Source organism: Capra hircus, chromosome 13 (assembly GCF_001704415.2).
Source record: "Capra hircus breed San Clemente chromosome 13, ASM170441v1, whole genome shotgun sequence".
Classification (NCBI taxonomy): Eukaryota; Metazoa; Chordata; class Mammalia; order Artiodactyla; family Bovidae; genus Capra; species Capra hircus.
The window spans coordinates 29,649,616-29,664,258 of NC_030820.1; the positions used below are offsets into that span (position 1 = coordinate 29,649,616).

Below are 14,643 nucleotides of genomic sequence, written 5' to 3' on the forward strand. Positions count from 1 at the left end.
CCATCCTGATCAAAATTCCATATTTTGTTGTAAGTTTTCCAGGATTATAGGTTTTGAATCTCAGTCGTTGTCTTTATCATTGTTTCATCAAGTATTAGCTCTTATTTGGGTATATAGATTGAAATTTTGGTAGAAAATAATCCAAAAAGGTTTAACTTTTGAAATTCTGTCTGCAGGAGGTGGTGTGTCTGAGTTATTGTTAAAGTGAAGAAATGTCATTATTTGTTTGAACCCTCTTATCCTTTTTTAAAGATTTGTTTATTTTTGGCTGTACTGGGGCTTCATTGCTACACGCGGGCTTTCTCTACCTGCGGCGACTGGGGGCTGCTCTCTAGTTGCAGTGTGTGGGCTTCTCATTGAGTGGCAGGTGGCAAGTCTACCACATCTAGTTTGAGGTTGACTTTGGTTGGTCTCTAGTTCAAAGGACTCTTTGTGACCCCATGGACTGCAGCACACCAGGCCTCCCTGTCCATCACCAACTCCTGGAGTTTACTCAAACTCGTGTCCATTGTGGTGCCAGATGGCCTTTACACTGGAAGGGGTGATAATCTTACCTCTCTTTTCATTCATATAAGGGTAGATCCTATATATCAAAACATCACATGGTACAGCTTAAATAGAAACAGTTTTTTAGTTTGTCAGTTATACCTCAAGAAAGCAGGGGGAAAATATAAATAGATCTAACTTTCCAGTTCTTTCTCTTTGGTTGGATAGGTTTTCTTGGTTTGGTATCCTTTTTTCCTGAGGGATGGATCCCATGTTCATTATGTTTACGCATGATTCCCTTTAATTTTACACATGATGGGCGTTCCCTGGTAGCCTAGTGGTTAGGATTCTGGGCTTTCACTACCGTGGTCCCAGGTTCAATCCCTGTTCATGGAACTAAGATCCTGCAAGCTGCATGGCACAGCTAAATAAATAAATAAGTATCTTTATTCTTTTTTTTAAAAAAATAATCATTTCACACATGAAGATGTTAATATTATCTTTTGCTAGCATAGTGTTCATCATTATTTATTATCATTCTCTGAAAATGTTCTGTATACTTGATGTCAGCAGAATATGCTCTTTGCCTTTCTCTTCAATATGGCAGAAGAATTTCCACTCATGCATCAAGGCCTGTTTGCTCACTATGGCTGTGCAAGATGGTCATTTTTAGGCTTAGGATACAGTGTCGAGTATCAGTTTAATATTTGTTCCTGTGTTCAGGAACTTTGGCCACCGATGCAAAGAGCTGACTCATTTGAAAAGACCCTAATGCTGGGAAAGATTGAAGGTGGGAGGAGAAGGGGACGACAGAGATGAGATGGTTGGATGGCATCACTGACTCAATGGACACGAGTTTGAGTAAACTCCAGGAGTTGGTGATGGACAGGGAGGCCTGGCGTGCTGCAGTCCATGGGGTCACAAAGAGTTGGAGATGACTGAGAGACTGAACTGAACTGATTAACAAAGTAGGTGGGTCACAAGCCCATTTCTACTGAAAACTGTTGCCCCTTCCCATAAAAAGTTGGTTTGGGAGCTGGAATATTTTAAGTGTAGTTATAGCTTTCTGTCTATTCCCAACAGATTTGTGCACTGTCTCCTTTAGAAAGTTAGTATTTTCGGTTGATCAGGATCCTGAATTGTTGGTTGGCAAGTGAGGTAGCTGATTATCAATTAAGAACAATTAGAATACCCATCATTGGAAATTCCTGGTGGTTCAGTGATTAGGACTTGATAATTTCACTGCTGGGGCCCAGGTTGAATCCCCTGTTGGGTAACTAAGATCCTAGAAGCCATGGGATATGGGGGATAAAAAAAGAATACCCACTATTTATCTAAGCCATAAAATTTATTCATAATGTTTAGTACTCTTACAACACATTTCTTGGATGAAGAAACCAGTATGGAAACCAAGGAACTAATTCAATGATTTGTAGCTAGTGGGTGGTAGGACATTGGTCAAGGATCTACACTGCCTTCAGAAGCATCCATTATGCCAACTTCTGGCTCCAGCCTCTTGCAAGGAAATAATCTGTATTTTACTTGTTGTTGTTCAGTCTCTAAGTCATGTCCAACTCTTTGAAACCCCATGGACTGCAACACGCCAGGCTTCTGTGTCCATCACCAGCTCCCAGAAATTGCTCAAACTCATGTCCATCAGGTTGGTGATGCTATCCAACCATCTCATCCTCTGTCGTCCCCTTCACCTCCTGCCTTCAGTCTTTCTCAGCATCAGGGTCTTTTTCAAAGAGTCAGCTCTTCACATGAGGTGGCCAGAATATTGGAGCTTCAGCATCAATCTTTCCAATGAATATTCAGGACTGATCTCCTTTAGGATGGACTGGTTGGATCTCTTTGCAGTCCAAGGGACTCTTAAGAGTCTTCTCCAACACCACAGCTCAAAGGCATGAATTCTTTGGCACTCAGCCTTCTTTATGGTCCAACTCTCACATCCATACATGACTACTGGAAAAAAATAACAGATTTGACTAGCCAGACCTTTATTGGCAAAGTAACGTCTCTGCTTTTTGGAATTCTGCTACATGAGAAAAACATGGTACTGAATTTCTTTTGTTGTTGTTCAGTTGCTAAGTCATGGCCAACTCTTAGCGACCCAATGGACTGCAGCACGCCAGGTTCCTCTCTCCTCCAGTATCTCCCAGCGTTTGCTCAAATTCATGTCAATTGAGTTGGTAACACTATCTAACCACTGACTGACTTTCTAGGATTTGTAAAAGCAAGCAAATAAGAAGTGTAATAGAAAACAAATACAAGTATATGAGTATTAAGTGAAAAGAAACATTTTCTTCCAGAGCAGTGTGATTTTGACATGGCATATTTCCCTAGAAAATTTTAACAAGATTATATGTGTGTTTATAGACAAAATGTTTTAATTTAATTCTATGAGACAGCTGGAAATTGCTCACATTTGCTTTTTTGCTCAAAATATTTGTTTGAAATTAGTCAATTGATTTAATATGTAACATCAGTTAGTGTGAATAAGGAAAAAAGTGCAGTTGACAGGGAAGAAAATATTGTTGTATAATGTGACCATTGTGTTGATAGAATGAGTTAGTGTTCTTCAGTAGAGATGTTTAGTGTTAACTCTGATTTGGAATATAGTGGGAAAAAAACTGTACTGTCAATCTTACACTCAGATAAAAAACCTGCAGAGGGTAACAGGTTTTTTTTTGCTCATGCTTAGAAAATTGTTAAGTCAAATACCCTGATATGATAAGTGTGTTCAATCCCCAAGTCAGTCCAATTTTTATGATCCCATGGACTGTAGTACATTCAGCTCCTCTGTCTTCCACTGTTTCCTGGGGTTTGCTTAGATTGGTGCTCATTGAGTTGGTGATGTTATCTAAGTATCCCATCCTCTGCCCCTTTCTCCTTTTGCCTTCAATCTTTCCTATCATCAGAGTCTTTTCCTATGATTCAGCTCTTCGCATCAGGTGGCCAAAGTATTGGAGCTTCAGAATCAGTCCTTGCAATGAATATTCAGGGTTGATTTCCTTTAGGATTGACTAGTTTGATCTCCTTGCAGTCCAGGGGATTCTCAAGAGTCTTCTCTAGCACCACAATTTGAAAGCGTCAGTTCTTTGGTGCTCAGCCTTCTTTCAGGTTCAACTCACATCTGTACATGACTGCTGGAGAAAATGTAACTTTGACTCTGCTGACCTTTGTTGCCAAAGTGATGTCTCAGCTCTTTTAATATGCTACAATATCAAAAACATTAGAATGATCTCTGTTCGTTTCCAAGGCAAACCATTCAATATCACAGTAATCCAAGTCTATGCCCCAATGAGTAATGCTGAAGAAACTGAAGTTGAACGGTTCTATGAAGACCTGCAAGACCTTCTAGAACTAACACCCAAAAAAGATGTCCTTTTCATTATAGGGGACTGGAATGTAAAAGTAGGAAGTCAAGAAACACCTGGAGTAACAGGCAAATTTGGCCTTGGAGTACAGAATGAAGCAGGGCAAAGGCTAATAGAGTTTTGCCAAGAGAACACACTGGTCATAGCAAGCACCCACTTCTAACAACATAAGACTCTACACATGGACATCACCAGATGGTCAATACCAAAATCAGATTGATTATATTCTTTGCAGCCAAAGATGGAGAAACTCTATACAGCAAAAACAAGACCGGGAGCTGACTGTGGCTCAGATCATGAACTCCTTATTGCCAAATTCAGAGTAAAATTGCAGTAATTAGGGAAAACCACTAGACCATTCAGATATGACCTAAATCAAATCCCTTATGATTATACAGTGGAAGTGAGAAATATTTTCACGGGATTAGATCTGATAGAGTGCCTGATGAACTATGGATGGAGGTTCGTGACACTGTACAGGGGACAGGAATCAAGACCATCCCCAAGAAAAGAAATGCAAAAAGGCAAAATGGCTGTCTGAGGAGGCCTTACAAATAGCTGTGAAAAGAAGAGAAGCCAAAAGCAAAGAAATCTGAATGCAGAGTTCCAAAGAATAGCAAGGAGAGATAAGAAAGCTTTCCTCAGTGATCAATGCAAAGAAATTGTTTTCCTCTGAAAACAATAGAATGGGAAAGACTAGATCTCTAGAAAATTAGAGATACCAAGGAAACATTTCATGCAAAGATGGGCTCAATAAAAGGACAGAAATGGTATGGACTCAACAGAAGCAGAAGACATTAAGAAGAGATGGCAAGAATACACAGAACTGTACAGAAAAGATCTTCATGACCCAGATAATCACGATTGTATGATGACTCACCTAGGGCCAGACATCCTGGAATGTGAACTCAAGTGGGCCTTAGGAAACATCACTACAGTGATGATGGAATTCCAGTTGAGCTATTTCAAATCCTAGAAGATGATGCTGTGAAAGTGCTGCACTCAATATGCCAGCAAATTTGGAAAACTCAGCAGTGGCCACAGGACTGGAAAAGGTCAGTTTTCATTCCAATCCCAAAGAAAGGCAATGCCAAAGAATTCTCAAACTATGGCACAGTTGCACTCATCTCACACGCTAGTAAAGTAATGCTCAAAATTCTCCAAGCCATGCTTCAGCAGTACGTGAACCATGAACTTCCAGATGTTCAAGCTAGTTTTAGAAAAGGCAGAGGAACCAGAGATCAAATTGCCAACATCCTCTGGAACATTGAAAAAGCAAGAGAGTTCCAGAAAAACATTTATTTCTCTTTTATTGACTATGCCAAAGCCTTTGACTGTGTGGATCACTACAAACTATGGAAAATTCTGAAAGAGATGGGAATACCGGACCACCTGATCTGCCTCTTGAGAAATCTCCATACAGGTCAAGAAGCAACAGTTAGAACTGGACATGGAACAGACTGGTTCCAAACAGGGAAAGAAGTACATGAAGGCTGTATGTTGTCACCCTGCTTATTTAACTTATATGCAGAGTACATCATGAGAAATGCTGGGGTGGATGAAGCACATGCTGGAATCAAGGTTGCTAGGAGAAATATCAGTAACCTCAGATATGCAGATGATACCACCCTTATGGCAGAAAGCAAAGAACTAAAGAGCCTCTTGATGAAAGTGAAAGAGGAGAGTGAAAAAGTTGGCTTAAAACTCAACATTCAGAAAACGAAGATCATGCCACCTGGTCCCATCACTTCATGGGAAATAGATGGGGAAACAGTGGAAACAGTGAGAGACTTTATTTTGGGGGGCTCCAAAATCACTGCAGATGGTGACTGCAGCCATGAAATTAAAAGATGCTTTCTCCTTGGAAGAAAAGTTATGACCAACCTAGATAGCATATTAAAAAGCAGAAACATTACTTTGCCAACAAAGGTCCGTCTAGTCAAAGCTATGGATTTTCCAGTAGTCATGTACGGATGTGAGACTTGGACTATAAAGAAAGCTGAGCACCAAAGAACTGATGCTTTTGAACTGTGGTGTTGGAGAAGACTCTTGAGAGTCCCTTGGACTGCAAGGAGATCCAACCAGTCCATCCTAAAGGAGATCAGTCCTGAATATTCATTGGAAGGACTGATGTTGAAGCTGAAACTCCAATACTTTGGCCACCTGATGCGAAGAGCTGACTCACTGAAAAAGACCCTGATGCTGGGAAAGACTGATGGCAGGAGAAGGGGACATCAGAGGATGGGATGGTCAGATGGCATCACTGACTCAATGGACATGAGTTTGAGTCACCTCTAGGAGTGGTGATGGACAGGGAGTCCTGGCGTGTGGCAGTCCATGGGGTCACAGAGTCAGACACAACTGAGTGACTTAACTAACTCCACTGGGTTTGTCAAAGTTTTCCTTCTAAGGAGCAAGCATCTTTTAATTTTGTGGCTGCACTCACCCTCTGTAGTGATTTTGGAGCCCAAGAAAATAAAATCTGTCACTGTTTCCACTTGCCATGAAGTGATGGGACTGGATACCATGACCATTGTTTTTCGAATGTTGAATTTGAAGCCAGCTTTTTCACTCTTCTTTCACCCTCATCAAGAGGCTCTTTAGTTCCTCTTCACTTTCTGCCATTAGGGTGGTGTCATCTGCGTATCTGAGGATGTTATTTCTTCCAGCAGTCTTGATTCCAGCTTGTGCTTATCCAGCCAAGCATTTCACATGATGTACTCTAATCATTTATAAATTAAATAAGTAGGGTGACAATGTACAGCCTTGACATACTCCTTTCTCACTTTTAAACCAGTCAAATACCATGTTGAGTCATGTATTTTCTTCAATTAAATTAATAGTTATTTTTACATTTTCTGTAAAATCTGGAGGATTTTGTACCAGCTGAGCCACCAGGGAAACCCAAGAATACTGGAGTGGGTAGCCTATCTCTTCTTCAGCGGATCTTCCTGACCCAGGATTGAACCGGTGTCTCCTGCATTGGAGTAAAGAATCTGCTTGCAGTGTGGGACACCTGGGTTTGATCCTGGGTTCAGATGATCCCCTGGAGAAGAGAACGGCTACCCATGCCAGTATTCTTGCCTGAAGAATTCCACGGACCATACAGTCCATGGGGTCACAAAGAGTTGGACATGACTGAGCACCTTTCACTTAACTTCACTTCATAGCAGAGGAATTAAGATTCAAAATATTAAGTGGACTTTATGTCTAGGAGAGAGCTGATGCTTGCTCAATGAATAAATTTAAGTGATAGAGCCAGGTTTAAAACTAGATTTTATAAGCTTAAGTTCAGTTTTCTTCTTGCTTTATCGTTTATCTTCCTGGAAGGGGCTTGGGCAAACCTAGAACAATTGTGTATTGTGCTATTTATTCAACAATTAATGTTTGCTTTTGAAAGAAGAGAATTATGGTGCTTCCACCAGCCTTTATTTAATAAAGGAAGTATGCGGTCTTCCCTGGTGGCTCAGACAGTAAAAATCTGCCTGCAATGCAGAAGACCTGGGTTTGATCCCTGGGTGAGGAAGATCCCCTCGAGAAGGGAATGGCAAGCCACTTCAGTGTTCTTGCCTACAGAAATCCATGGAAGAGGAGCCTGGTGGGCTACAGTCCATGAGGTTGCATAGAGTTGGACATGATTGAGTGCTATCATTTTTACTTTACAAAGGACATGTCTACCTTTTGCTTAGCCTATAATTTATACTTTCCTATCCTTAAAATTCTGAGATAAAACTGGCACATAGCATTGAATTAACTTTAGTTATACTGATTCAATCTCCATGGTAGTAATGAATTTATTCAGATTATCTCTTTCTTCATGATTCAGTCTTGATAGTTGTATATTTCTAGAAATTTCCATGTCTCCAAAGTTATACAATTTGTTCGCCTAAGATAGTTCATAGTAGAGAAGGCAATGGCACCCTGCTCCAGTACTCTTGCCTGGAAAATCCCATGGACGGAGGAGCCTGGTGGGCTGCAGTCCATGGGGTCGCCAAGAGTCGGACACGACTGAGCGACTTTACTTTCACGGAAAAGGAAATGGCAACCAACTCCAGTATTCTTGCCTGGAGAATCCCAGGGATGGGGGAGCCCGGTGGGCTGCCGTCTCTGGGGTTGCACAGAGTTGGAGACGACTGAAGTGACTTAGCAGCAGCAGCAGCAGCCTCTTATGAGTCTCTGTATTTCTCAATGCAGTTGTTTCCTCCTTCATTTCTGATACTGATTACTCTTCTTTTTCTTAGTCAATGTTGCCAATTTTCTGTATTTTTTCAAAAAACTAGCTCTTACATTTCAATGACCTTTTGTCTTTTAAGGCTGTTTCTTTTTAAAAAAAATTTTAATTGGAGAATAATTGCTTTACAATGCTGTGCTGGTTTCTGGCATACAACATGAATCAGCCATAAGTATACATATATCCCCTCCCTCTCACTCCCTACCCCATCCTACTCTATTTCATTTCTACTCTAATCTTTGTTATTTCCTTCCTTGTATGAACTTGAGATTCATTTCTTTTTTTGTATCTTTAAGGAAAAAAGTTAGGTCATTTTTTTGAGATCTTGTTTCTTTACATAGGCACTTATCATTAGAGCTTCCCTCTTAGAACTGCTTCTGGTGTCCCGTAAATTTTTGTTATGTTTTATTTCCATTTTCACTTGTTTTAGTTTTGGATTGCTCATTTCCATACCATTGTAGTCAGAAGAAAAAAAAATGCTTGATATGATTTCCGTCTTCTTTGTTGATTTTTTTTGTGCCCTAACATCATATATAGAAAATGTTTCATGTTAATAATAATGTGTATCCTGTTGCTTTTGGATGGAATGTTCTGTATATGTTAAGTCCATCTGGTCTGACATGTAGTTTCAGTCCAATGTTTCCTTTCTGGTTTTGTCTGTTTATGAAAGTGGATTATTAAAGTCCCCTAATATTATTATGATGTCTACTTCTCCATTTAGGAGAGATAATATTTGCTTTATATGTTTAGGTGCTCCTATATTGAGTATAATTCACAAATGTTATATCTTCTCATTGGATTGACTTATCAGTTTATAATTATCTTTTGTCTCTTATTAGTCTTTGTCTGGAAGTCAGTTTTGCTTCAGGTTTTTGTCTTCCATTTGTGCAGAATATCATTTTACATCCCTTCGTTTTCAGTGTGTGTCCTTAAAACCTGTGAGTCTGCTGCAGACGGCATATAGATGGGTCTTGTTTTTAAATTTTTTCAGTCATGCTGTGTATTTTGGAGAATTTAGTTCATGTACATTTTAGGTAATTATTGATAGGTATGTACTTATTGCCATTTTGTTGATTGTTTCCTGGCTGTTTTGTAATTCCTCATTCTTCTCTTGATCTCATCTGTGGTTTGATGATCTTCTGTAGTGATAGGTCTAGATTTCTTTATCTTTTGTGTATCTATTATAGGTTTTTGCTTGTTTCCATGAGGTTTAAATTTATGTCTCTTTTTAAGATAATAGTAAGTTTGAATGTACTCTTAACTCCTGTCTTTTTAAGAGAATTGTAAGCAATGTTCCCCTTTCTTTTTGGTGTTAATAATTTGTTTTACTTCTCATTTTGTTTGGTGTTTTTATCCTTTTTATTAGTTCTTTCCCTGCTCCCCCGCCCCAAGAGGTCTTTTGGTGTCACTTTTTTTCATAGTATATAACTGTTGTTTCATGGATTTCTCCTTTTATATTTTTTCTTTCAATTTTGTGACTTTTAGTATATTGTTATGCAACCATCGCAACTTTATAAAATATTTTTATTACCCCCAAAGAAACCCCTATACATTAGCAGTTATTTCCCAGTTCTGTTGCCCTACTCAATCCCCATTCTAGGCACAGGCAATTGCTAACCCCTTTTCTGCCTCTATGGTTTGCCTACTATGGCCATTTCACATAAATGGAATCATAATACGTGGCCTTTTACAACAGGCTTCTTAGCAGGTGTTCAAAGTTCATCCATGTTGTAGCACGTTTCAGTAATTCTTAATTTTCATATGATTTTTCATTATATGTATATACACTTATTTATCCACCCATTAGTGAACATTTAGGCTGTTTCCACTTACAGCTAGTATGAATAACACCACTATAAATATTTAAAGAAAAGTTTTTGTGGTATATATGTTGTTTCTCTTGGGTGTGTATTCTTAGGAGTGGAAACACTGGGTCATACACTAACCCTTGATTTAACTTTCTGAAGAACTGCACTACTGTTTTTCTAAAGTGATTTGACCATTTTATATCCCCACCAACAACTGCAGAATTCCATTTTCTTCACATCTTTGCCAGCAGCTGTTATTGTCTAGCTTTCTAATTTAAACATCCTCGGGTAGGTAAGATGGTATCTCATGACTTTTATTTGAATTTCCCTAATGACTGATTTTGTTAAGCATGGTTTCATGTGTTTACTGGACATTTTTTTATCATCTTTGGTAGTATCTCTTCCAGTCTTATGGCCATTAAAATTTTTGTGTTAAGATTTCTTTATTTATTCTGGATACAAATTCCTTATGAGGTAATGAGTCTCAAATATTTTCTCTCATTCTGTGGGTTGTCTTCTCATCTTTTTGATGGTGTCCTTTGATACACAATGCTTTTAATTTTGATGAAGTTCAATTTATCTTTGCTGCTACTGTTGTTTTTGGCATTCTAAGAAACACTGCCTAACCTATTGTGATGAGGAAAATTTCTTCTTTTATAGTTTTAGCTTACAAGTAGATCTCTGATCTTTTAAATTTTTACATAGAACGTGAAGTAGAAGTCTGAATTCGTTCCTTTGCACGTGAACGATTGTTTTTGCATCGTTATTTGCTTTCAGTTTGTTTTTGAGATGAAAGCTTACCTTTTTAATTTCCCAACTTTCTATAAGGTTACACATTTGCATTTAAGCACTGCTTTATTTCTATCCCACAGTTTTGCTATCTGCTATTTTCATTATCATTCAGCAAAAAATACATTCTAATTCCCACTGCAATTCCACTTTGACCCTTGGGTTATTCAGAAGTGTGCTGCTTAATCTCCAGACTTTTGGGGGTTTTTCTAGGTTTGTTTTATGGTGCAGCCTATGGTCTAGGGTTAAGTATCTCACATGGATGTGAAAAGAAAATGTTATCTGCAGTTGTCTAATGTCATGTTAGACAGTTGTCAGATCAAGCTAAGGTTCCAGTCATGGGAGTTAAGGCACCTACACTCTCCTAGCTGGGCCTCCAGACTAAGAGGCAGACAAGCCACTCCCATTGTATTTTGTTCAAACCCCTGAGCCATAGGCTTTATAAAATGATTATGTCATGAAGTTTTAGAATGGTTTGTTATGAAACAATTCTAAGAATAACAGATTATATTGTAGACTCAATGTTTATGAGTAGAATCTATGGTTTTTCATAATCCTTATGGAATTTAGGAGCAGAGTTAGAGAACTAATTCTAGCATAATATTTTATATCCATTTGGAAATAAGCAAGATTAACCCCAAATACTGACATTTTACAGCTGTAATAGTAGCTAGTATCACACTCCTAATACAGTGCTACCGAAAGTTGTTATCTATAAAATTGGGGGTTTTCCTATGCTAAAATCTACTTATCATTGTCAATGTGTACAAAAATATAAATAAAACCCCCAAGAGATTTATAGAGGAAATACATGTTATTGAAGTAAAAGTTTAGTTCTGAAATTCATTATGAGGCTGTCTTGTCTGCCTTAAGTGAAGTATTTTCTGGGTATTCACATTTCAAATTATTGGGCAACAAAACTATTGAAATACAGTAATTGCTCTCAAAAGTACACAGGACGGGGCTTCTGTAACTTTGTCTACTGACGAAGACAGCTGTCCCCCAGGTTTTGGTGCTTCCGACCATTTGAGTTACTAAGTGCAAGGTTTGGTCTCCCTGTTGAGGTGCTGTGAGTCCAACAGGTATTTGTTCTGAGCTCTCAGGCCTAGTGGGCAGACTCATTTAAGAGTATGTTATTTTGAGCTATGAATGTAAACAAATCAAGGGTAAAGTTAAAGAAAAAAAGTGTTTATTTAGGCCATCGACTAGGATCATAATAAATAATGCAATATACTAATGTAATAACAGATGTTCTCATGCATTTATCACATTTGTAAATATACAAGAAAGCTGGCTTACAGGGCTGTTGGGACAAATTTGGAAATGTGTAGTTGGCAATACAGTGAAAGTTAACAGTGTTAAGACTATCAAACAGATTCTCTTTCCTATCATTTTTTAAAATACATCCTCTATATATCTGTGAATAAATGGTAATGTTCCCTTATAGTTTCTACTTTTTTATACACATGCCAGAGCTAAGCCAATTGTCAAAGATTCAGGTTGATAATTTGTTATTTATCAATATTTCTAATGGAAACCAGATTTAAGAAATAATGAAGGTAAAAATTCTTTTGCATTTCAATGTAGAGGCTGATGCATTGCATGCCAGAATCACTTAAACAATAAACGGTGCCTGAATGAAATTAAATCCCAAAGTAGAAGTCTATAAATAGTAACCTTGATACTCAATATAAAAATGCTATTATGATGTCTGTAATTTGGCAAATGACCAAATTATCTGACTGCAACAGTGATGAACTTTGATTAAAGCTGTTTTGCTAGTAAATTTCACATAAAGAATTTAAATAGGGTAACCTTTAACATAAAGCTTTAAAACAAATAATTTAAACATATCTTAAACACTGAAAAATGTGTCTTTAATTGTTATTTACAGTTTGTCAGTGATACCAGTGTATAGCTTCATTGGGCCACTTGCCAGTCTTGCATCCTTTTTTCAACATCTGCTATTACAATCTTCTTTATAAATACTTAGGCGAATCAGTTTAGTGAAGGAGAGCGATCTGTGGTCCAGAGTAATTCAATGTATGGCCATTTGGTTTGGAGACAGCGTTTAATGGGCGTGTCATCTGTCTGTAGCAGGGGGTCTTCAAACCCCATAACAACTGCGGTTCCTTCCACATACATTACCTATTGAACAGAAGCAAGCCACTGAGGTCAATCAATCTTAGCAAAGAAAATTCACTCTTCAAATGTTGCCTCATCATTCAAATGCTACCTTATTTCAGATAAAAAGCTGTGATAAAAATACAGCTATATATTCTGAGAAGGACTTATAATGAAAGCAGAAAATAAAGTGCTGAATTTCCAGAGCTGGAAGCAAACTGGATATTTGTCAATGAAATTTTCTGTTATTGTATTAAATACTTCTGAAGCGCTCTTCATTTTGGTTTGGCACAAAAAATCATGGAGAAAAAAAGACTTCAGTCAGAAACAGAAATCAAATAGCAGGAAAAGGTTGATGGATAAAAAACTAGGTACTTGATATGCAGTGGCAGGTGGACGTCAAAAAAGGTTTCATTCTAATTTAAAAAACTTTTAGACATTATCTATGAAGTAACATACTGACAATAAGTTAGCATTTATAAGCACTCACTGTATACATGAAAGCATTGTCATTAATTTCTCTTGATATCAGGATATTCTAATTGCATAATTTGAAAGACAACAGAATAAGCCTGCTGTGTTGAAAAAAGTATGTATAATGATTTTCATACTCAGTGGCTGATACACATGATTGTAATTATGTTCTTCCAAGATAAAAGCTATAACCTTAAGTTGGAATCTCCTTAAAAAACATTAACTACAAGAGTGGGGTATTTTCTATTACTAGGTCAGGTACTTTGGTTTCTTAATTAGGTTCTAGTTTTGATGGAGTAACTTTACTATTAAAACCCTAAGTAATCATGCATTTTAGCTCTCTAAAGCAAAACTTCTTTTTCTCAAAAATTGTCCACCAAGCATATAACAGGTTATCATAATGAACAAGAAAGACAAGATGACCTCTCTTCCATGAGAAACTTTCGTTGGTCACAGTGTTAAAGCAGAAGTGCTCAGGGCTGAGTACCATGATCTCCTCTGTGGCCTCACCAGCCTGGGCTGCCCTGGTGGGTCAGGCTCCCTTCCACTTGGCCAGCCTTCTCCTGCTACCTGTTTCCTCATGTATTTTTAATAGTATCTTCTATGCGGTCTACCACATTTCTAGCTCGTATAACGTAAGTAACTTTATGTTAAACCTTTGCAGCTTAATAGTATAATACATGCTTTGCATTCTAATTCTTATGTTCTGTTGTCAGGTTAATAGTTCATCTTTGATTTCTGATCTTTTTGTTAGTCATGTCAGACACTTGTTATGAGCGTGACTTAAAAACTTACTATACACATATAGCGTGGGCAAGCAGACCAAGGAGAGGACTGGGTTTCAGGAACTCAGTTCTAGTCCCTGCTCTGCCAGTGGCTGGCCGTGTGACCCTGGGTGAGTCGCTAATCTCCCTGTCCCAGAGGCTTCATCTGTAAAATACAGATAACATTTGACTGATCTACCTTGCAGGGATTATGTAGGCAAGTAACTACTTTGTGACTACAAAGTACCTTCTAGTACAAGGCTACACAGAACTTACAACTACATGAAGTGCTCATTAATTTACACAGTAGGACTGAACATAGAAGTTCTCTTATTGACAATTTCTATTTTTCACAATAGATATCAATTATCCTATGAAAAGATCTTTGGCCCTAATTTAGTAAAAGTTCTAATTTATATTTTGTTATGAAAACAAAAGTATATTTTAGGGGCAGGTTTAGATGTGCCCTAATGCACATGACAATCTGTTTTCTGTAGCCATCCTCAGTATATCAGATACACATGAAGTCAGCACGGGTACTTCAAATTAAAAAGGCATGTTAGGCCTTAGTCCTTCTAATATGAGCT

At 38.0% G+C, this 14,643-nt stretch overlaps 1 protein-coding gene across 3 annotated transcripts in view; it reads right to left on the reverse strand.

Annotated features, from left to right (window-relative positions):
• FAM188A (family with sequence similarity 188 member A) overlaps window positions 11,862-14,643 on the reverse strand; it is an 82,499-nt gene continuing 79,717 nt past the window's right edge. For all 3 annotated transcript variants that reach the window (XM_005687974.2, XM_005687973.3, XM_018057150.1), the window contains one exon: window positions 11,862-12,842. In XM_005687974.2, the coding sequence (XP_005688031.2) occupies window positions 12,693-12,842 (150 nt within the window). In that variant the 3' untranslated portion in view covers window positions 11,862-12,692. The remainder of the gene's footprint in view (window positions 12,843-14,643) is intronic.